This window comes from Phyllobates terribilis, unplaced genomic scaffold (genome assembly GCF_046119375.1).
Source record: "Phyllobates terribilis strain yellow unplaced genomic scaffold, ASM4611937v1 Scaffold_2__4_contigs__length_985480577, whole genome shotgun sequence".
Classification (NCBI taxonomy): domain Eukaryota; kingdom Metazoa; phylum Chordata; class Amphibia; order Anura; family Dendrobatidae; genus Phyllobates; species Phyllobates terribilis.
The window spans coordinates 338613581-338639157 of NW_027362762.1; the positions used below are offsets into that span (position 1 = coordinate 338613581).

Consider the following 25577-nt stretch of genomic DNA (forward strand, 5'->3'; position numbering starts at 1 on the left):
ATGAATTGAGTGAAAGATCAGTTCAGCAGGAAAAGGAAACAAATTTCTGTTATGACATTATATAATAAAGTTTCTTATTTTCATGTGTACTGTTGATTTAAAAAAAAGGAAAAGAAAACAATGGTTCCTTTTAAGACATAACTTACTATCGTATCAAAAGATATCCAAGGCACCATAGAGATCCTTGTAAAAGTCCAATCTTTATTCTAGAATATTTAAAACATCACAGCAGTGAGGAGACAAAAATACAGCAACATTTCGGCCAAATGGTCTTTTTCAAGCCTAAAATACAGTCACCATACACAGACATACACGGAGTCAATATGCTCCACCTCTTCTTCCTCCTCAGGGCCCATCCCAGTAGCCATAATAAGCATCTAGTGTATCAAATAAACAATAATGTTAAAGTCACTTTAAAAATAAATATTCACATATATAGAAACATTTTTACTGTATAGATTTAAAAAAATCCATAGAGGTATAACATACAGTAAGCATCACCATTTCAATATGAGAAAATGTAGCCACATTTCATTAAATCCATCAAAGACTCTCAAATGTCATTTACATTTATTAGGGTCAGGTATGCGTTGTTCCATATGATATAACCGGCAACTATATAGGCTTATTCAAGTATTTGGCCCTACGGGCCACATCTGGCCCTCTAGCTGTTTCAGTCCAGCCTGTGGACCAAGACAGCTGAAGGGCTAAAACAGTAGCCCACAGGCCGAACCGTGCCCTTCCCCGTCCGTTGTTCATCTGCCACCGCTGTCACCATCACCGCTATCTGGATGCAGACAGCGGTGAATACATTGGTGGAGGAGGAGCCACTGGCCCCTTCTTCCATCAATCAGTGTGTGAGACAGTTGACGTGATGACGACATTTTATCGTGTCAGCTGCGCACTGCAGAGAGTCAGTGCACTGGAGACGAAGGCAGAGCACTGGGGGAACAGGAGCGAGGTGAGTATGCGGTGTTTTTTTTCCCTCTGTATGGGATGTTTGTATGTACATAGGACAGGAGGCTATGTGGGGCTCATACTGTATATAGGAGGTTATGTGGGGCTCATGCTGTATATAGGGGGCTATGTTGGGCTTTTGCTGTATATGAGAGACTGTGTGGGGCACATGCTGTATATTGGAGGCTATGTGGGGCTCATGCTGTATTTAGGGAGGCTATGTGGGGCTCATACTGTATATAGGAAGTTATGTGGGGCTCATGCTGTATATAGGGGGCTATGTAGGGCTCATGCTGTATATGGGAGGCTGTGTGGCGCTCATGCTGTACATTGGAGGCTATGTGGGGCTCATGCTGTATATAGGGGGGCTATGTGGGGCCCATGATGTATATTGAAGGCTGTATAGAGCTCATGCTGTATATTCGAGTCTATGTGGGGCTCATGCTGTATTTAGGGAGGCTATTTGGGGCTCATACTGTATATGGGAGGCTGTGTGGGCCTCACGCTGTATATGGGAGGCTATGTGAGGCTCATGCTGTATATAGGGAGGCTATTTGGGGCTCATACTGTATATGGGAGGCTGTGTGGGCCTCACGCTGTATATGGGAGGCTATGTGAGGCTCATGCTGTATATAGGAGGTTATGTGGGGCTCATGCTGTTTATAGGGGGGCTACGTAGGGCTCATGCTGTATATGGGAGGCTGTGTGGGGCTCACGCTGTTTGTGATGAGCGAGCATGCTCATTACTCGAGATTTACGAGCATGCTCGGGTGTTTTCCGAGTATCTTCAGTGTGCTCAGGTGTTATGTTTTCGTTACTCAGTGCTCATGATTTGCGACAGTTTCTTAGGCATTCTTCACATGTATTAAAGCTGTCAAAAAGTCACAAATCATGAGCACTGAGTGACCAAAACATAACACCAAGCACCGCTGAAGTTACTCGGCAAGCACTCGATCATGCTCACCGAAAGGGTTAACAGAACATACTCGCTCATCACTACATGCTATATATTGGAGGCTATGTGGGGCTCATGCTGTATTTAGGGAGGCTATGTGGGGCTCATGTTGTATATGGGAGGCTATGTGGGGCTTATGCTGTATAAGAAAGGCCATTTGGCTGAAATGTTGCTCTATTTGTCTCCTCGCTGTTGTGATGTTTTAAATATTCTGGAGTAAAGATTTGATTTTTACAGAAGTCTAACTATATTATTGGGAAAAATTAGGATATTACTGCCGACAGTCAGCCACTACTGTATGGCACTTATATTTAGGCACTGTATGTTACTTTTACACTGAATGACCGTATAACTATGGAGGGGTTACCAACAAAAAATATAGCACTAGGCATCATCCAATGTAAGGCCATCCCTGAAAGGATAAAGTAAAATGTTAAGACTACAGACTTCAGATATGTCAAATTTGAGTATGTCTTCATTATTGTAAATATAAAGTGACCTAGGTAATGAAAATTGTCCCTCAAATACAACTATACAGTTTATCATTTTTGTTTTGTAAAGAAGCTGAATGGTATGAAATTGCTACTTCACATTAATATTCTTCCAAACTACAGCTATTTATTTAGGAACTTCTTGGATAGGACTTGTGAAATTATTGTATTGATGTTATAATAAGGTAATTTGTATAAAACATTTTACATTTACGTAATTTCTGCCAATTTAATATGCAATAAACAAGTCATGTGCTTGTAGTGAGGGCTATTTGTATCTTACAATATATTTTGCAAGAAATAAATTTGTCAATTTTTTTCTTAGGTACGATACTATGACAGTGTTGAAGCTTGTGCTCCAAGAGAATATATTTATTCAGTTTGTTCAGAAAAATATAAGAAGACTACTTCATACATCTTGGAATGTGAAAAAAGATGGGTTGGCCAGCCCGTTGTTGCTAGGAATGATGAAACTGGAACTTTTCATTTAGGTATTGTATGGATAAATGTGTAAATATATTTCTATGACATCACCACATTTATTCTTAATTATGCCAGATGTATTATTCAGTAGGGGTGTTTATTGTGGCGGTGGTCCAGGCACAGCAGGACTCCAGATGGGTAAGCCTGACAGCTCATGGTGATCTTTCTGTCTCACTACAACCCCTGGCAAAAATTATGGAATCACCGGGCTCGGAGGATGTTCATTCAGTTGTTTAATGTTGTTGAAAAAAAGCAGATCACTGAGATGGCACAAAACTACACTGTGTTCCAAATTATTATGCAAATAATATTTTCTCAGATTTTCCCAAATTACCTATATGAATTGCAGTCATTGTAATTTTCTAGTCAAATAACTATTAGAGTACAATTGAAAGGTTTTTGTACAAACTGCCTATGATAACAGTATATTTTTAAAAAAAGAAAAAACTCAAACTGCACTCAAAATGCATGTTCCAAATTATTATGCACAGCAGAGTTTTCAACCTTTTCATTTTAATAAAGAACAAAAAAATGGTCATTTTTGAAATTATAAGCATTAGCAGGTTATTACAAACCGAAATCAAACAGTTTTCAACTCAAAACTGTATTCTAGGTGATGTTACATTTGCACATAGGACCCCTTGTTCGAAAGGAGCTTCTGAACTCTCTCGTCCATTGAATTTGTCAGGTTTTGGATGGTTTCTGCTTTAATTGTTTTGCATGAGGACAGAATACCCTCCCAGAGCTGTTGCTTAGATGTGAACTGCCTCCCGCCATCATAGACACTCCTTTTGATGATGCTCCAGAGGTTCTCAATGGGGTTGAGGTCAGGGGAGCATGGGTGCCACACCATAAGTTTGTCCCCTTTTATGCCCATAGCAGCCAGAGATGCAGATGTATTATGTGCAGCATGAGACGGGGCATTATCATGCATTAAAATGATCTTGCTGCAGAATACACGGTTCTTCTTCTTGAACCATGGAAGGAAGTGCTGTTTGAGAAGCTCAACATACATTATGGAGTTCATCTTTACCCCTTCAGGGATCCTAAAAGGGCCGACAATCTCTCTCCCCATGATTCCAGCCCAAACCATTACTCCAGTTCCTCCTTGTTAGCGCCGTAGCCGTGTTTGCATGGGGTGTCCATCAACCAGCCATCCTCCACTCCATCCATCTGGACCATCGAGATCATTTCATGCATGATAATTCTGAGGAAAAAATTATGGAAACACACAATAGAACACTCCAATACATCACTAGTATTTTGTTGCACCACCTCTGGCTTTAACAACAGCTTGCAGTCTCTGAGGCATGGACTTAATGAGTGACAAACAGTACTCTTCATCAATCTAGCTCCAACTTTCTCTGATTGTTGTTGCCAGATCAGCTTTGCAGGTTGGAGCATTGTCATGGACCATTTTCTTCAACTTCCACCAAAGATTTTCAATTGGATTGACATCCGGACTGTTTGCAGGCCATGACATTGACCTTATGTGTCTTCTTTCAAGGAATGTTTTCACAGTTTTTGCTCTATGGCAGGATGCATTATCATCTTGAAAAATTATGTCATCATCCCCAAACATGCTTTCAATTGAAGGGATAATAAACTGTCCAAAATATCAATGTAAACTTGGGCATTTATTGAAGATGTAATGACAGCCATCTCCCCAGTGCCTTTACCTGACATGCAGCCCCATATCATCAATGACTGTGGAAATTTGAATGTTCTCTTAATGCAGTCATCCTTATAAATCTCATTGGAACGGCACCCAACAAAAGTTCCAGCATCATCACTTTGCCCAATGCAGATACGCGATTCATCACTGAATATGACTTTCATCCAGTCATCCACAGTCCACGATTGCTTTTCCTTAGCCCATTGTAACCTTGTTTTTTTCTGTTTAGGTGTTAATGAGGCTTATGTTTAGCTTTTCTGTATGTAAATCCCATTTCCTTTAGGCGGTTTCTTACCGTTCGGTCACAGTCATTGACTCCAGTTTCCTCCTATTCGTTCCCCATTTGTTTTGTTGTGCATTTCCTGTTTTGGAGACATATTGCTTTAAGTTTCCAGTATTGACACTTTGATGTCTTCCTTGGTCTACCAGTATGTTTGCCTTTAACAACCTTCCCATGTTGCTTGTATTTGGTCCAAATTTTAGACACAGCTGACTGTGAACAATCAACATCTTTTGCAACATTGCGTGATGATTTACCTTCTTTTAAGAGTTTGATAATCCTCTCCTTTGATTCAATTGACATCTCCTGTGTTGGAGCCATGATTCATGTCAGTCCACTTGGTGCAACAGCTCTCCAAGATGTGATCACTCATTTTTAGATGCAGACTAACGAGCAGATCTAATTTGATGCAGATGTTAGTTTTGGAAATGAAAATTTACAGGGTGATTCCATAATTTTTTCCTCAGAATTGAGTGATTCCATAATTTTTTCCCTAAGCTTGGTCTGAAAAAAATTACCATTACTGAGTACCACATTTTTAATTTTGATTTATTTTAGTGTTTCTTAAAGCCCTAAAGTTGCCATTTGAAATGACTTTAGTTTTGTGCAATGTCTGTGATGTGCTTTTTTTCAACAACATTAAACTGAATGAACATCCTCCGTACCCGGTGATTCCATAATTTTTGCCAGGGGTTGTATGTAGGATTATTTCTGTACTTGCATGCATGCCTTAAGACCTGAGAATATACAGTATGGTCCTCCATTATCTTTTCTATTTCGGTGACCTGCATTTGACTCTATATAGATTAACACAAAATGAGCTGAAACAGGTGTTTTTCTTGTTGATGTCTACAGCCCCTTTTCCTCGGGGTTGGATACTAGGGTATCATATATTGCATTGCCCTTTTGTTTGTGATGCCAAATGTATTTACCTAAATCATATTTCTATCAAAATTGGATCATATTCTGGACCACACGTATGCACATTTTCTTGAACCTCCCTTATTCACTTCTGTATTATTGTTGTACTTTTTGGTGTTTTTATACGAATTTTTCAATAAAATATGTTGTTTTATATGGTTGCAAGTGTTTTTTTTGATTTTATATCCAAGTATAGCTTATGTATTATTCATTGAGCTAAAAAAAAGAGAATGGACAGCACCTCCAAAAACATACGTTGATCTAATGCCTCTCGGCAAAAATATATAAAACTGAACATGAGGTTCTTAGTTTAACATTCTGATCAGACTGTATGAAGCCCACTGCCACGTCACGGCAAACCTCGTAGTGGGTCCTAACATTTCCTGCCTAAACGGGAGCGGAGCCGTGCGCCAACCACCGCCGCGACGATGCACCAGCAGGGCGGGCGGCCTGGTGCCTCACAGCACCCATGCTTCAAGACCGAGTCCCCATGACTCCAGACCGCGCCGCCCCACGAGCACAAAGCCACAGCAACAATGGACGACACACTGCACCAGCACCACGTGAAAGGAGCATTGTGACTCAACTTCCACAAGCTCTCAAGTGAGAGCAAAAATAGGCTAGACCCTCTTTGCAGTCTCCTGCTAATTAAAATCGCCTGTGCCAAATGGGAGGAGTGCACATCCAAAAAAAAGGACAGATCATGCATTGAGCTAAAAAAAGAGAGTGGACAGCACCTCCAAAAACATACGTTGATCTAATGCCTCTTGGCAAAAATATATAAACCAAGAGCCTCATGTTCAGTTTTATATATTTTTGCCGAGAGGCATTAGATCAACGTATGGTTTTGGAGGTGCTGTCCATTCTCTTTTTTTAAGCTTAATGCATGATCTGTCCTTTTTTTTCAGTAGTAGTGGGATGAGCCTTGGTCCATGCGGTCTTTCTAAAGACAGCCAGGCCAGTGGACGAGAGCACCCACTGACCCATGTGTCTTCACATTTGGTGACAGCAGTGGGATACTACTCAGCCCAGTGGATCCGGGGGAGCTGATGGGGACTGATGTTCGTAGACACCGTCAAGGGGCTTCACAACCAGAGAGGCAGATAGACAGTCCTAGCAGGCCATAGGTGAGGCATACGCAGCAGGTTTCGGATGCCACCATGTCCAACCCCACCAGCTTGGCCTTGAGAAGGGGATCGAAGTGGATATGGGAACAGGAAATGGCAACTACAGGAGTTGTGTCAGCTACGAAGGATCGAATACCGAGCCATCGACACTTGGTTAGATTTGATTCAGGAATTGGTCCGTTGGGATGCCCAGAACATCGTGGAGGATGATGAGGTTGACCAAGAGGAATTGAACTCCTTACCAAATCAAGGATCCAGTGACAGTCTGGAATCAAATACCCATCCCAATCAGCCTGAAATCCAGCAGTACTTGGTCGCATTGGGACCTGGAGCCTCAAGCGGGAGAAGGAGCTGGAGGAGTTGTTCCATTGGTACTGGTGGATCCGTACCATCGAGCTAAAGAATTGCGGGGGAGGCGGTGCCACACCATTCGTTTTCATCAGATTCCAGGAACCACAGGATGCAGAGGACGCCGTGTGTGGACACAATGGATACGAGTTTGGTTCTCAATGATTACGTGTGGAGTTTCCCAGGTCCAGCTGGAGACTAGAAGAAGGATATGGGGGACCCCGCTGGAGGAACGGACCCCCTTCCCAGTGAACTGAATACAGAATCCTCATTTCAGGACTTCCCCCATCAGGGAGTTGGCTGGATCTGAAAGATCATATGAAAGAAGCTGGAGATGTCTGTTATGCTGATGTATCCAAGGACAGAATGGGGATTGTGGAGTTTATTCACAAGCTAAACATGAAATATGCTTTAAGGAAACTGGATGATACAAAGTTTCGTTCTCATGAAGGTGAAAACTCTTACATTCATGTCTGTGCTGAAAGAAATACTGATGGACTGTCCCCGACAAGTGGAGGCGGGTGATCGGCAGCTTATCACGTCTGGCTAATTAAGAAGGGGGAGGAATGTGACGACACCATGTTTATTCTTAATTATGCCAGACGTATTAATCAGTAGGCCCAGGGACATGAGCTTTTGTTCATATGAGCCTAAATGTGGACTCTTTCTGTAGGTGTAATTGATGTTTGTTTATTTGTTGAATGCTTGCTGACTGCCTATTGTATTAGTCCAGGCAGCTTATTGTTCTGCTATCCTTGTGTGACAAAGGCGCAAGTTAATTGAGCAATCGATGTTTGTTAATTTGGTAAATGATTGCTGAGTACTTAATGTAACAGTCCATGCAGCTTGTTCTCCAAACACTGAAGGACAAAATATGCCGGTTAATTGAATATTCTAACAATGAGAGATGACCTCCTCCCACTTCCACCCAAACCTGTGGATAATGGCATGAAGGACCGCTGTGGGTATAAAAGAGACCTCTCTCCTTCTACAGTGAGACTATAGAGGACAGCAGCCAAGGCACCATGGCTCTAACTGGAAGAATACAGATTTGATCCACTGCCCATCACTGAACCCATGGAAATGTTTGGAGAACCCAAATTGGGACTATCAGGTCACCTGGCCACATACCTCAATGGACTCTGTCAGCATCCTCAGCTTGCCGCTACCTCCTCTCTGAGGGTGTAACAAAAAGCAGGGTGCTACTGGTTGGGGTATTTGGCCCTGGAAGCTCCAAAGTTGCACCTCGAGCCAACGGAAGGAGAACGGGCGTTCAGTGAGCCCTGGTCCATGCGGTCTTTCTAAAGACAGCCAGGCTAGTGGACACGAGCACTCACTTAACCCTGTGTCTCCACAATCTCCATCTTTACATACTCCATCTCTATGCCGAGCATAAACTGAAAAATATTTGTTTGGGATCATTTTCACAAATCTACAGCAAAATCCACTACAAATATGTGACAAAATCCATTTAACATGTAGATTTATTGCACATTTGCAGAATATTTTATCCTGTGCATTGAGAAGAGGAATATCCAGAGCGAAAATCTGCGGTATAAATTGAAATTCTCTGGTTTTAAATTTCGCACCTTAGATCAGTTTCTGTACAGATTCCATACCGATTGTTCATGCAAAGTGCAGATTAGACTTAGGCTTCATCCAGTTGTACATTTTTCACGTATTCTGTGTTTTCCACTGAGAGAACACGTACCCATTAGTGTATATGGGCTGTTTTTCTGCTGACCAATAGTCCCTAAAAAATGAAGAAATGTCCGATTTTAATCTGAGTCACAGGTTAAAATCACACATTTAAGTCTATGGGCCTGTGAGAAACTCAGACAGCACACTGGCGGCATCACATCCTAGTGCTGTCCAGTTTTCGTTGACTAATAGGGGGTTTGAGAAACCCTTCATCATTATTTTTACATAGAAGAAAAATTGAAGAATCACTGATGATAAAAGCTGACACGAATCACTGAGGGAAGTCTAGTCCTGCACCTTGATGGAAATCGGACCTTGTTTTTCACATATGAAGAAAAAAAAATAGACGTTTTGAATAAGGCCTTAGTGAAACCTTATCCACTTTGCTGCAGCAATGCATTGCGGATTTTTCACCTTGAACATACCCTTCCTTATTCTGTAATGCACAATAATCACCAATTAATCACTAGAAAATACTCTTCTGATAAGGTATCTTTTAAGTATGTGCTTTGTACAATGGGGCAGGGTCAGTAGTAACGTCAGTATAACCAGAGGGCTGGATCACAAGGAAAGGTAGCGGAGCACAAGGAAAGGTAGCGCATAACACTTTAATTAAGACAGCTTTTTCCGTCTTACTTCTTCTCGGCACCGATATCTGCACAGCCTACATTTTTAGAAACTCCATCTACATGCATGGTAAATGAAACTGATATGGATTTGCACTGAAAATTTGGGACAAATGTTCAACATTAATCACTGTTTAGAATTTTCAGTCAAAATCTAAAAAAAAAAATTAGTATCAGTATTCTTTATAAAGGTCGTCATCTGCTCACTTTTTTTTGCAGCTGAAGTAAAGAAGCAGACTGACAATCACAAGAAGTATGTAATTTCCTGGGCAGATGGTACAACAGCAGTGCAAGACATGGAATGGATTTTTGGAAAGTTCAGCAAACCACATGTACTAAATGTTGGGGATCATGTTCTGACTTTGGCATATCCATCTTCGCTGACATTCTTACCTGGTATCGTAACTGTCATCAGCGGGACAATGTTGCAGATACTATTTTGTAATGGAAAAAGGTTAGTCCATGTTCATGTAACATGTTTTAATTTATAAGGTTTGAAATGGGTCCTAATTTTATTTAATTTTACTTGATTTGTCTCAAAAAGTGTAATTGACCTCTTGTAAATTATTTCTATTTATCTAGATATATTGTTCTGCGCATCTTATAGTGTAAGCTTAGAGTCTCATGAGAAGAACCCTGTCCATATGCCCTATTAACCCCTTCCTGCACCCCGACATATATTTATACTAGCTATTGAACCCGTTCTATGCCCGGGTGGCGAACATTTTTATTGGTATATGGTCTCCCATGCTGGTATGTGCTGCCCCCCTCCTGGTATTTGTGCTGCCCCCATCCTGTCCCCACCATCCTATCCTGGTATGTATGGCACCCCTTACCCCCAATCCTGGTATGCATGGCACCCCTCATCCCCAATCCCGGTATGCATGGCACCCCTTATCCCCAATCCCGGTATGCATGGCACCCCTCATCCCCAATCCCGGTATGCATGGCACCCCTCATCCCCAATCCCCATATGCATGGCATCCCTCATGCCCAATCCTGGTATGCATGGCACCCCTCATGCCCGATCCCAGTATGCATGGCACCCCTCATGCCCAATCCCGGTATGCATGGCACCTCTCATCGCCAATCCCGGTATGCATGGCACCCCTCATCCCCAATCCTGGTATGCATGGCACCCCTCATCCCCAATCCTGGTATGCATGGCACCCCTCATTTCCAATCCTGGTATGCATGGCACCCCTCATCCCCAATCCCGGTATGCATGGCGCCCCTCATGCCCAATCCTGGTATGCATGGCACCCCTCATGCCCAATCCTGGTATGCATGGCACCCCTCATCCCCAATCCTGGTATGCATAGCACCCCTCATCCCCAATCCCAGTATGCATGGCACTCCTCATGCCCAATCCCGGTATGCATGGCACCCCTCATCCCCAATCCCGGTATGCATGGCACCCCTCATCCCCAATCCCGGTATGCATGGCACCCCTCATCCCCCATCCCGGTATGCATGGCACCCCTCATCCCCAATCCTGGTATGCATGGCACCCCTCATCCCCAATCCTGATATGCATGGCACCCCTCATCTCCAATCCTGATATGCATGGCTCCCTCACCCCCAACCTGGTATGCATGGCACTCCTCATCCCTATCCTGGTATGCATGGGCCCCTCATCCCCAATCCTAGTATGCATGGGCCCCTCATCCACAATCCTGGTATGCATGGTACCCCTCATCCGCAATCCTGGTATGTATGGTGCGCCTCATCCCTATTCTGATATGTATGGTACCCCTCATCCTGGTATGCATGGCACCCCTCATGACAATTTTGGTATGTATGGCCTCCTCATCCCAGAAACCTGGTATGCATGGCACCCAATCCCTCATCCTAGTATGCATGGCACCCCTCATCCCTATTCTGGTATGCATGATACCCCTCATCCTGGTATGCATGGCACTCCATCCCTCATCCTGGTATGCATGGTGCCCCTCATCTCCATTCTGGTATGCATGGCACCCCTCACCCCCCAATCCAGGTATGCATGGTCCCCTCACCCCCCAATCCTGGTATGCATGGTCCCCTCACCCCCCCAATCCTGGTATGTATGGTCCCCTCACCCCCCCAATCCTGGTATGCATGGGCCCCTCATCCCCCAATAATGGTATGTGTGGTACCCCTCATCCTGGTATGCATGGTCCCCTCACCTCCCAATCCTGGTATGTGTGGTACCCCTCACCCCCCAATCCTGGTCCTGGTATGCGTGGTACCCCTCACCCCCCAATCCTGATATGCATGGTGCCCTCATCCCCCAATCCTGGTATGTGTGGTACCCCTCACCCCCCAATCCTGGTATGCATGGTCCCCTCACCCCTCAATCCTGGTATGCATGGTCCCCTCACCCCCAATCCTGGTATGTGTGGTAGCCCTCACCCCCCAATGCTTGTATGCATGGTCCCCTCATCCACCAATCCTGGTATGCGTGGTACCCCTCACCCCCCAATCCTGGTATGCGTGGTTCCCTCACCCCCAATCCTGGTATGTGTGGTACCCCTCACCCCCCAATCCTGGTATGTGTGGTACCCCTCACCCCCCAATCCTGGTATGTGTGGTACCCCTCACCCCCCAATCCTGGTATGTGTGGTACCTCTCACCCCCCAATCCTGGTATGCGTGGTACCCCTCACCCCCCAATCCTGGTATGCATGGTCCCCTCACCCCCCAATGCTTGTATGCATGGTCCCCTCACCCCTCAATCCTGGTATGTGTGGTACCCCTCATCCTGGTATGCATGATCCCCTCCCCCCACAATCCTGGTATGCATGGTCCCCTCACCCCCCAATCCTTGTATGTGTGGCCCCCTCATCCCTTTCACACTGTACACACATACAAAAAAATAAACACTTATACTCATCTTTCTTCTTTGTGCTCCAGCGCTGTTGCGTCCTGTTTTGCCGGAGGCCGGGGGAGGACTGCGGCGCCGGAGCACCGCGCTGTCCGGGGCCATTTTGCTGAAGACACAATGCAAATGTGTCTTCAGTAAAATGGCGTTGGATAGCGCTATGCGCATGCGCCGATCTGACGCCTTACTCCTGCCCCGGTCTCCGGCGAAGAAAGGCGCCACGGCAACGCTCCTCCCGGTCAGGTAAGTATGTAAGTATGGCGCCGGAGATCTCGGTATGCGTTCAGTGCCTACGCATACCGCGATCTCCGGCACCATACACACTGCTCTTACCTGTAACGGCTGGATGCGTGCTTCTGTCCGGAGCCAGACTGCGCGTCGCGCATGCGCAGTCTATCGAGGCTTCAGACAGAGACACGCATCCCCGGTTATATTATAGATTGGGTGCAAGTGTATGGAGCAGTGTAAGGAGCTGTTTCCAATCTCAAACAGAAGCAACCAGAGCTAGCTCTAATTGGTTCTATTTAACAACTTAAATGCCTCTGTCAATCAATGAAATGGTTACTTAGAGGTTGTGGGTTTAGGTGCCCACCCGCCCACCACCCTGCAGTGCATTAGTGGGGTTTTGAAATTTTCCCATCAGTGTTATTCCCTCAGAAGACCCCCATCACCACCATGTTGATTCACCTATGAAGACCGGTTGGGCTTCACTGGAAATCATTACTTTTACTAAATGCTGGAAAACTAATTATACAAACATATTTGGTGTCCCTACATCCACAGAAGTCTGATCTATGGAAATACAATGAATTACACATATAGTAAACGACATAAAGAAAAATTGAATTGCTGTTGTCTTGTCAATACACCTCCCCAGAAAATGCAATAAAAAGCATAAAAGCATCCTGAGTACCTCAATAGGATATCAATAAAGATGACAGCTCAACACACAAAAAAGAACAAGTTTTTATAAAGGTTTACATTGCAAAAATAAGAAAATTAATGGCAACACAAACCAAATTTTATTTCACAAAGCTCTGAATTATTTTAACCATTAAAATTTAATAAACACAAATTTTCTATCTACGGAATCATAATGAATAGTGATGAGCGAGCTTGTATTGTTAACCCTTTCGGCGAGCACGAGTATTTGCGGCGTGCTCTGCATCTATGTTAGTGCCGCTCCGGCTGCATGTGTCACGGCTGTTAGACAGCCATGACACATGCAGGGATTGCCTGTTTGACGCAATGACAGCACACTCTCTCACCGGCTCAGATCACCAGTCACGAGCTGGCAACAGAGCATGTTGTCAGAATAGAGTGTAGAGACCAGTGACGTCACTTGCAGGGGAAGCACTGGTCTCTGCATGTTGGGTATTCTGAATTCTGACAGTGCGCTATGTTGCCAGCTTGCTGATCTGAGCTGGCAAAAGAGCGCACTGTCATTGTGCACATCACAGAGTGACAGAGCAGGGACTAGCCCAAAGATCACTGATGACACTTCATTTCATGGAGGGAGCGGAGACTGCAGCAGTGACCACAGCCCTTTCCTACTGATGACGCTTCGTTTGAGTATCCCAGCATGCACTGGGATTCTCAAATGAAGGTGTCATTAAAAAGAAAGTGAAAAAAAAAAGTAAAGCAGTTAGATAGAGTAGTTAGGGAAGGATAGGAAATGTTTAATTCAATTATATTAGAAAATAGTTTTGGTTATGGCATTAAATAGATAGGGATTTAGGATGAAAATTAATTTGGACTTCAGACCACTCTTTTAAAGAATATAACTTCACAGAGTGGGTGCCCTTTTAAAAGGTGCTGTCTTAATTTGAAACCCTCTTTAATAAGTGTAATTGATGTACATTGAATCTATAAGATTTTTGCTGTTCATAGTGTAAATAATATGATCAGTTCCTGAATGATATGATGGTTTCTGTCTTTAAGATGTCAGAATATGGAGGCTCATCACTGTTTTGGCCTCTCCAAGAAGGCATACGACGATGCTGTACAATTCTACTATGAAAACAACCAGGCAATAGATTCTGATGAAGATCTTATCATCTCAGCAAATGAAGATTCACGTTCTGATGTCTCTTCCTTTACAATATCATCAGTTGATACAGAAAGAAAACTGTCAAAGGTCTGAAATCCATGTGACAGTCGGACATGTTACAGCTCGGGATTGTTTACTATGATAATAAATTAAACCTTCAAGTAACTGCTTGGGTCTTCTGGCACAGATTGCTCTTCAGCTGCATTAGTAAAGTATTGATATGTTGTAAATTGATATATTGTAACTTGACTTGCTGCATCGGTTGACAGAGAGTAAGCTTTTTTTGCCATCATTAGGTGGATATCAAAACATACTGCTCTATTAAAGACAACCTGTCACTGTGATAGAACATTTCACTGATCCTCTAATTCAGCCTAATAGAGTAAGGCCGCTTTTCTTGTACGTGTTCTGTCCATATTTTCCACAGATATAACTCGTACCTATTATAGTCTGTAGAACTGTTCACATGTTTGTGTATTTTTGCAGACTGAGTGGTTCTCACAAAATCACAGAAACATGTCTGATTTTGATCCCAATCTTGTATCAATCTCGCCAATGCAAGTCTATGGGTCCGTGAAAAATCATACAGCACTCTGATGCCATCCGTGTGCTGTCTGTTTTTCATGGACTGTTTGAAAGGAGAAACTTAAAAAAATCCATCAGTTTTTCTTTTTTATCCAAGAAAAACTGATGAATCTCTGATGGTAAAAACTGACAATTACCAAACGCTAATGAAAATCGGATCAACAACACTGATGAAATTCAGACCCTTTTTTTTTGCATATGAGAAAAATCACTGACATCTGAATGAGCCCTTTTATTGCATATACTTCATGAGCGGACACAGACAGACGAGGGCCCCTGCGCAAGAACAATATACACTGACGAGCAAAAGGGTAACAGTGCTTTGAACTTTTGACTTTCAGGCTCCATATCTCACCATCCACTACTGCTTTGAATGTAAGGTTAAGTGCCCACGTAGCGTTTTTGTAGCGTTTTTGCGGCATTTTTACGGCTGCGAAAACGCTTGTAAAACAGTCTGCTATGCAAAGCAATGTGAATTCAGATGTGCTGTGCACATGATGCGCTAATTAGCGCGTCGAATTCGCATTGTGTTGCATAACGCAGCATGACCATTTCTACCGCGATTGCCCTTCAAATTTGCGGCCTTGAGGAACATTGAAACGCAGTAAACCCGCAGGTATATGTGGATTTGCTGCGTTTCGATTAAATTCAATGGCCGCGAATTTGCAGCGTAATCGTGGTGCTTGTGGTACCCAGGATGAAGGGGAGACTACAACTCTTCTTCATCCCAGCTACCACGCGGTGAAAAAAAGAAATAAAAAAGTTAAAAATAAACAAAACCTGTATATGCACCTCTCCGGCGGCCCCCGGTCTGCTCCCGGCCACGTCCTCTCTCCTTGGCGTCCTGCGGTGTACTTGTAGGACCTGCAGTGACTTCATTTAGTCACCTGATGGTCACATGACCGCTGACGTCGGCGGTCAGGTGATGGTTGCGTGACCATCAGCTGACTAAATGACATCACCGCAGGTCCTGACAGTACACAGCGGGACGCGAGGAGAGAGGATCGCCGCCGGGAGCAGACCGGAGAAGACCGGAGAGGTGAGTATACAGGTTTTTTTTTATTTTTAACGTTTTAATTCTTTTTTTTTACTATAGATGCTGCATTTAAAGCATCAGTTGTTCACACATTATAAATCCATGCCGGTTGCATGGATTTATATTGTGTGACCAACTTGTCAAGCACTTTTCCAAGTGATGCTCAAAATCGCTTGGAAAACTGCTTGAAAAAACGCATATGAAAACGCTGAAAAAACGCTTCTCTCTGGCAGAAAAAACGCATGTAAATCTGCATGCTTTTTTTTCTGCCAGAGAGAGGCAAAAACGCTCTGCATCAAATCTGCTACGTGGGCACATAGCCTCAGACTGCCATCATTTTATAGACAATCATTTTGACTATCTCATACATAAATTTGACTTGCAATATGACTTGTAATATGCAAAATAGTTGCAAGTCAAATTTATGTATGAGATAGCCAAGAAGACTGTCTGTGAAATGATGGTAGTCTCACATACGAAGCAGTAATGGATTAGTGAGTGGATGGTGAGATATGGAGCCTGAAAGCCAAAAGTTCTAAACATTGTTACCCTTTTGCTCTTCAGTGTATTGGCCCTTTGGAGCCTAATAGCTCATCATAATGGACAATTTCACCTGCTTTGGAGGTAGAAGTGGGCCCCCATACTTCTAGGGACCATATTCAGCTGCACAGATTGCACCAAAGGTTTATCCACCTCTGCTTGTGTCAGTTCTGAAAAGAATCAATTCCAGGATTCCTTAGAAATTTTTACCACAGAGTGACTAATACAAGATGTTGCTCAGACTTTTCACCCATCCCTGCCCAGTTTCATCAGTTAAGTCTGTCAAAGTAGTAGTTTAATTTAAAACATTTTTTATCCATTAAAACTAACCTTAGAAAGTCTGAAAATGAAAAATAACCTTTTTGAAATTGTCCTCATCTTGAGGATGTCATACAGGACAAGGTGACCTTAGCAGCCAAAAATGACTAGAATAATGACATCCAATTTTCAGAAAATTCTGTTTAGCTTTTCTTATATTTTAGGCATGTCTTTATTGTGTTTCCTTTGGCTGCTGTGTATTATATTTGGTAATGGAAACACAATCCAATCTTAAATAATTCTGCTGCTGTGCCAAGTACATGTGGTGCCACTCATTACATTTTTCATGAATTTGTACCCTCATTTTTTCAATTGCAAATTAAAGGGGATCTGTTAGTAGGATCAACGCTCCTAAGCAGGGAATAGTAAGTTGAATAAAATGCATTGATATCTGCAATCCAATGTATTACTCCAGAGAAATCTGTTATTTTCTTAATATGTAAATGAGCTGTTATGATCTATGGGACAGACACAGATCTCCCAAGAATCTGCCTCCAGAGCTTATTTTAAAAGAAAGGAGAAGTTACCAGTGTGAGACATGTACATCAGAAGAGCAGACGGTCAGTCATTACATGTCCCTTTCAGTTAAATAAGCTCTGGAGGCAGATTCTCAGTAAGATCTACGCCCCACTCGTAGAACTTAACAGTTTACATATTGGGAAAAATATAATCAACTGTGGTTTAATTTTATTCAGCTTTCTATGACCTACATGCCAATATAGACTGATTAGGAGGGTTGATCCTACTGACAAATTCCCTTCAAAAAGAGATAATAACATAATGACTTTACTATCTGGATCTTACGTATATTTTTCTCTACTCATTTTAATGTTTTTTTTTTCTTTGGTAATTGAGCATGTTAAAATGTATTTCAAAGTTTTATTCAGATGAAGATTTGTTTGTGTATATGTGTACGTAATTGTTGTGTGTTCAATACATGTTGAAAAGTTTTAAAGGGAATCTGTCAGCAGGTTTTGGCTATTTATTTTTAGAGCAGATGTAGGGACAGAGAGTCTGATTTCAGTGATGTGTCACTTACTAGGCAATGTGCTGTAGTTTCAATACAATCAATATTTTATCAGCAGGAGATTATCACTGCTGGTCTAGGGGTTGCATGCAAACCAGACCACATAATCTGTGTAACCACACCCCACCACTGATTGGTAGCTAGATGGCAACGTACAGTGTACACAGGAAGCTGCCAATCAGTGGTGTGGGTGGGATCACACAGAGCTCAACATTCTGTCCTCCGCTACATCTACAGCAGGAAAAACAGAGATTCTATCAAAACTGAACCAAGCAGTCCAGTAAGTGATGCTTAGTTGTAATCAGGCTTTCTGCTCTTATATCATGCTGCTCTCAGATTACATAACACAACCTGCTGACAGATTCCCTTTAAGTATTGATTATAACTTTGATACAGAAAATAAAAGGTGCACAGCATGCTCTTTACAAAAGGAACAGAAATACATTGCATTTCTTAGCAACTGGGCTGCAAAAAATGTCAAAGTAACCTGTCATATCAAACTAGACTGTGAAACATAAAGATGAGCATCTCATATCCGTGCTAGAATCTCTGGCCCTGGCCGTTGGATTTACTGCAAAATATCTGAAACAAAGCTTAGGCTGGAGTCATACATGCCGTTTTTGTTGCATTGTTTTAAACCATTCTCTTAAAGGGTTTTTTTCACATTTGGAAGTTATCCCAAATCGATTTGATAGTAAATAAAATATCGTTCCCTGGGGGTCCAGCCTCTGGGACCCCCACTGATTCCGAGAACTGAGTCACTGAAGAGCTCTGTGTGAATGAAGCAGTGGTTGATCATGTTCACCTCCTCTCCACTCAATGGGACCGGTGGAGATAGCCGAGCGTTGCACCCCGCTGGTCTTTGGCACTTCCATAAGAATGAATGGAGCGGAGGTGTGTATGATCAACTAGCATTCCTTTCACATAGGGATCTTCAGAGCTCTGATTCTTGGGATCGGTGGGTGTCCAGTGGTCAGACCACCAGCGATTGGAAAGTTATTTCTATAGAAACGGATTTATTTTACTACTTTATTGTTCTGTTTCTGTCTCAGTATTTCCATACAACAGTATTCCATTGTATTTCCTCAAGCACAGACCATTACTGATGACTCCATATAATATTCCTTAGGGATACATTATTCACAGCTATAAAAAGATCATCCCTGTCAGATTTTGACTTTTTGCTTTCTTATACATAAATACATAATGCAACTCACATACACTGCTGTACATTTCCATATAAATATGAATTTTACTTTTACTTAGCATCAAGAAAAAAAGTGTCACATATGCGTAACACATTATTCATTCAGATTATACAAATTCTAATAGAAATGAAAATCTGTTATATATATATACATATATACATACATATATATATATATATATATATATATATAGTATGGGGTTTTACTTACTTGGGTGCGACGGGAGGAGGAAAACAGGAGGCTTGTTCCATTAAAAGTTCATGTGGGTTTATTGCTTTATACCCAGAAGCCAAACAGAAAAGCAAACAGCCTTTAGATCGAGCAAACAAAGTAAATTGTCCTTAGCTGGTCTCTGCTCAGGCAGGCCTGTGGGCACACAGACTGGGGTAGCGTCCAGTATCCTGGCTCGGTCTGAAGACAAACACAGGAGGCCTTCTCCCTCCAAACCCACAGACCATCCATTATATAGGCTGTTAACCACACCCAGAGGTGAGGTATGTGGGTTGCTGGACCCGCCCATGTCTCAAGCTACCCATAACCCGGTCCCAGGTGCACCAAATGATCCTCTTAATGCTTACGTGCACTAGAGAAACACTCCAAGCTACATCAGAGACCAGCCATCTCTGTGACACATACCTCCCATCGACTATGCGACCATTAGCCACTTTACAATATATACACTATATATTTCTAAAGGCGCAATGCAGTAGATTTCATATGCAAAATCATAGGGAGGGAGATCCAATTCTCCATTCATGAACTCAGCAATAACCCACTGATACAAAATGACACAAAAAGAAAAAAAAATAATTTGATCAGCTCACCTGATTGCTGTAGGCTCTTGGTGCAAGGAAGCAAGGATACGTGTGGCCTCATGTGTTTAAATGGAAAAAAGAGAAGGAGAACCAGCTTAAAAAAATAGCAAAATTTATTGAAGTAAATCCACATAGTTAAAAAAAGCTTTGACAAAGAACACAGGATTGTCTTTGAAACGCGTTGCCTATTTTTTCCTATGTGAGATTCCCCGACATCACTTAAACTTTTTTAACTGTGTGGATTTACTTCAATAAATTTTGCTATTTTTGGAAGCTGGTTTTCCTTCTCTTTTTTCCATAATTAATCAAAATTAACCAAAATTAATCTATAAATTGCAGCAATTAAGAATAAAACAAAAAAAAGAAATCTTGCAATTTTCACACTAACACCATTGCTAAGACTCATACTTTGTGTCCTTTCAGGAACAGTTTTCTGCAGGCTCATTATAATCAGAGACAGGATGAACAACAACTTATCCCTATTCTTTCAAATGAACGTAAAATAAAATATTGTAATCCAATGCATATTATCCAGTTATCTACCAAAATAATACTTTTTTGACATACTGTATGTCAGGAATATTATATTTTATGGACATGTTAGCCATCTATACACAGGTATTTCCTACAAAATGTATTAAAAGAGATGTTGACAGCATTTTCCCTGCATTAATATGTTTGTCTTTCACTCTATTACATTTTTAGTTTGTGCACATAAACTATTTGAGGTTTGGAAAGGACATGATATTGGACGACTCCACCAAATCTTCCATTTCAGGCTTTAAAAAATGGCAGCACAGATATAACAGATTCCCTCTGATGCATGTGTTCACTTTGCTTTTTATTCAGATTTTACTGTATGTTTTTTTTAGCTATAACTAGTATTTCACTAGTGATCCGAGGTTTAGCGCCTCAGGCTTGGTAAATGCATGATATGAATGTATATAAATATTTTAGAAACCAGAGTCTAGGTTTCTGGGTGATGCTTTTATCTCATCTGTATACCGTTTATGAGTGAAACCTTTCCATCGTCTCTTATGAGATCCCCTTCTGGTGTAATCAGTGTTATGGTGAAAACAATAAGGTTGATCCGTATTCTACATGTTCACCTTGTAGAATCACAGGGAGGCAGGAGATGATGCCGGAAGTCTTGTCCTCCCATTGATATTTGACGTATGTCTCTGGAGATATGTTCTGTACATAGTCTCAGCACTGGATAGCTGTGTGTAAAGCTGCTTTACTCTCACACTGCTGAGGACATTTCCCAGGCGGATGTTTCAAAGCTTTGCCTGACGGATTCTCTCTCTTCTGTTCATGAATAAATATTGAAACAGCCTTTGGATGAGTACGAGTAGCCGTTGTGTTATTATTATAATTTTCCATAATGATGGGATCAGTTTTAAACAAGTTATCAACACTAAGATCTCTAAATAGTAAATGATAACCCAGACACCGGAGTCATTGTTGTACTTCGCTATACATTCATGCCCGTACCTCTGCTCTCTCCAAATACACCCTGGAGTTAAAAATGTAAAGTCACATAGACTGTAAGTTTGGGCACACCATTCGCATACCAAAGCACAATTTAGAACAAACTGTACTGTACCGAGACTGTGGGGGAGATTTCTTATTACTGTTCAATCATTTATAGTCCAAGGTTAGAGGGAATCTGTCACCAGGTATTTGCTATGTAATCTGAGAGCAAAATGATGTAGGGGCAGAGAGTCCAATTCCAGCAATTTATCACTTACTGGACTACTTGGAGGAGTTTGGAAAGAATCCCTGTTTTCTCTGCTGTAGATGTAGTAGTAGCAGAAAAATCTTGGCTGTATATAACCCCACCCACATCCCTGATTGGCAGCTTCCTTCCAATCAGTGGTTGGGGTGGGGTTACACGGATTAGCCTGACTGCTGTGCACATGAGACCTAGTCCTGTAGTGATGATCTCCTGCTATTAAAACACTGATTATATTAAAACTAAAGCACACAGCCTAATAAGTGACACATCACTGGAATCAGGCTAACTGCCCCTATATTATGCTGCTCTTGGATTAAATAACGAAAAACTGCTGACAGATTCCATTTAGGCTGGCAGAGTGATCAATAAATGCAGTTGACGAATCTGTCCAGATCAATGCAAACAGCAAATGTAAAGGCCTGTAACTCACAGCTGTCATATGCCTGAGCACAGTGTGTGCTCTCTTCATGAATACAACAGACTCCTAAATATGAGTCCTCTGTATTTTGTGTTGGCTGCTGGTAACTTTGGCCACATATTGAATAAGCAGATGTATTTTAGTCAAATTTTATATTAAGAGTTTATCTGTATAATGAAAATATAGGCAAATGTCTGTTATACATACACAGTCAGGTATATGCCATACATATTCAGACTAAACAATCTTTAGAGAGCCAAAACCATCACAGCTTCATTAATTACAACTTAACCCCTTCACAACGTGGCCAATTTCCATTTTTGCGTTTTTGTTTTTTCCTCCCCTTCTATTACAGAAACATAACTTTTTTATTTTTCAGTCCACATTGACATATTAGGGCTTGTTTTTTTGTGGGATGAGTTGTACTTTTGAATGACACCATTCACTTTGCTGCTTTAGTGTACTGCAAAGCGGGAAAACAACTCCAAGTAGGGAGAAATAGTGAAAAAAATGCAATTCTGACATTGTTTTTTTGGGCATTGTTTTTACAGTGTGCTTTCTGTGGTACAATTGATTCTACTTATAAGTATGATTATGACTATGCCAAACATGTCCAGTTTTTTATTATTTTAGTGGTAAAGGAAAAAATCTTAAGTTTCCATCCCAAAAGTTTTGGGATTTGCGTCTCCATTTTCCGAGACCCGTAATGTTTTAATTTCTCAGTTGATGGAGCTGTGTGATGGCTTATCTTTTGAGGGACGAGACAACGTTTGTATTGATACGATTTTGGAATATATACAGTACAGACCAAAAGTTTGGACACACCTTCTCATTTAATGATTTTTCTGTATTTTCATGACTATGAAAATTGTACATTCACACTGAAGGCATCAAAACTATGAATTAACACATGTGGAATTATATACTTAACAAAAGTAGTGAAACAACTGAAAATATGTCTTATATTCTAGGTTCTTCAAAGTAGCCACCTTTTGCTTTGATGACTGCTTTGCACACTCTTGGCATTCTCTTGATGAGCTTCAAGAGGTAGTCACCGGAAATGGTTTTCACTTCACAGTTGTGCCCTGTCAAGATTAATAAGTGGGATTTCTTGCCTTATAAATGGGATTGAGACCATCAGTTGTGTTGTGCAAAAGTCAGGTGGATACACAGCTGATAGTCCTACTGAATAGACTGTTAGAATTTGTATTATAGCAAGAAAAAAGCAGCTTTAAGAAATGAAGGTCAGTCAGTCCGAAAAATTGGGCAAACTTTGAAAGTGTCCCCAAGTGCAGTTGCAAAAACCATCAAGCGCTGAAAAGAAACTGGCTCACATGAGGACCGCCCCAGGAAAGGAAGACCAAGAGTCACCTCTGCTTCTGAGGATAAGTTTATCTGAGTCACCAGCCTCAGAAATCGCAGGTTAACAGCAGCTCAGATTAGAGTCCAGGTCAATGCCACACAGAGTTCTAGCAGCAGACACATCTCTACAACTGTTAAGAGGAGACTTTGTGCAGCAGGCCTTCATGGTAAAATAGCTGCTAGGAAACCACTGCTAAGGACAGGCAACAAGCAGAAGAGACTTGTTTGGGCTAAAGAACACAAGGAATGGACATTAGACCAGTGGAAATCTGTGCTTTGGTCTGATGAGTCCAAATTTGAGATCTTTGGTTCCAACCACCGTGTCTTTGTGCGACGCAGAAAAGGTGAACGGATGGACTCTACATGACTGGTTCCCACCGTGAAGCATGGAGGAGGAGGTGTGATGGTGTGGGGGTGCTTTGCTGGTGACACTGTTGGGGATTTATTCAAAATTGAAGGCATACTGAACCAGCATGGCTACCACAGCATCTTGCAGCCGCATGCTATTCCACCCAGTTTGCGTTTAGTTGGACCATCATTTATTTTCAACAGGACAATGACCCCAAACACACCTCCAGGCTGTGTAAGGGCTATTTGACTAAGAAGGAGAGTGATGGGGTGCTACGCCAGATGACCTGGCCTCCACACTCACCAGACCTGAACCCAATCGAGATGGTTTGGGGTGAGCTGGACCACAAAGTGAAGGCAAAAGGGCCAACAAGTGCTAAGCATCTCTGGGAACTCCTTCAAGATTGTTGGAAGACCATTTCCGGTGACTACCTCTTGAAGCTCATCAAGAGAATGCCAAGAGTGTGCAAAGCAGTCATCAAAGCAAAAGGTGGCTACTTTGAAGAACCTAGAATATAAGACATATTTTCAGTTGTTTCACACTTTTTTGTTAAGTATATAATTCCACATGTGTTAATTCATAGTTTTGATGCCTTCAGTGTGAATGTACAATTTTCATAGTCATGAAAATACAGAAAAATCATTAAATGAGAAGGTGTGTCCAAACTTTTGGTCTGTACTGTATAACATTTTGATCTCTTTTTACAGCATTTATTGTGGTATTGCAGCGACCAAAAATCTTAATTTTTACGTTCTTGAATTTTTTTTGCTTACAGTGTTTACCGATCGGGCTAATTATTTTTATATTTTGATAGATTGGCCTTTTCTGAATACGGCAATACCACATACATGTATTTTTTTTAATTATCTTTATTTTTAATGGGGGGTAAAGGAGGGCAAGTTAATCTTTTTTTTGTCATATTTTTTAAAACTTTTTTTTTTTTACTTTTCTCTGTTCTTACTAGTCCCCTTAGGGGACTTGAAGCTGCAATCGTCTGATGGCTTGTGGTATATACAGCAGCGACACAATATTGTTGTATATAGTAAAAAATCATGGTCTCTTTGAATTCCGTTTTTTTTCTCGCACCCATTGACTTGCATTGCCGAGTCTCGTCCGATATACATGGCATGCTGCGATTTTTTTTCTCAGTCTGATTTCTGAGCTGAGAAAAAAATCGTAGATGAGCTATAACTCATAGATTAACATTGGTCAGAGTGCAATCCGATTTTTTATCTGATTGCACTGGTCCATTTTTCTCACAAATGAGTATGAGCCCTAATAAGTGATGTACAATACAAAGTTATATTGTGGTACCGTGTTAGCCAGAAAAATCAATGTAAATACTTTTATGCCAAAAATGACAAAAGTATTTTTGGGTTATACCTTTATTGGGTAACCAGAAAAAAATATATATATGCAAGCTGTCAGAGCACAGAGGCTCCTTCTTCAGGCTGATTACAAATGAATTCATAAGACAAAAGGCACAGCATTTGAGAGATGTTACAACATTTGAGAGATATAACAGCCCTAATAAGTAAAATAGGTTACTTGCCTTTTTTTGAACATATGCAGCGTAAAAAACCTACCAAAAACTCATCGTGGATACTCATTAACTGCATCGAAAAAAATGCATGTAGAAGTGTTGCTGCATTTTATTATGCACGTTGCATGTTTCAGCACCCAAAAAAGCAGGTGTGACTTGTTA

The 25577-nt window shown here is 41.7% G+C and overlaps 1 protein-coding gene and 1 pseudogene across 3 annotated transcripts in view; both read left to right on the top strand.

Annotated features, from left to right (window-relative positions):
• VWA3B (von Willebrand factor A domain containing 3B) overlaps window positions 1–16317 on the top strand; it is a 267553-nt gene extending 251236 nt beyond the window's left edge. For all 3 annotated transcript variants that reach the window (XM_073664562.1, XM_073664564.1, XM_073664563.1), the window contains 3 exons: window positions 2729–2894; window positions 9784–10018; window positions 14368–16317. In XM_073664562.1, the coding sequence (XP_073520663.1) occupies window positions 2729–2894; window positions 9784–10018; window positions 14368–14569 (603 nt within the window). In that variant the 3' untranslated portion in view covers window positions 14570–16317. The remainder of the gene's footprint in view (window positions 1–2728; window positions 2895–9783; window positions 10019–14367) is intronic.
• On the top strand, window positions 6923–7762 carry LOC141242259 (serine/arginine-rich splicing factor 9 pseudogene; annotated as a pseudogene).
• Window positions 16318–25577: the final 9260 nt, after the last annotated feature.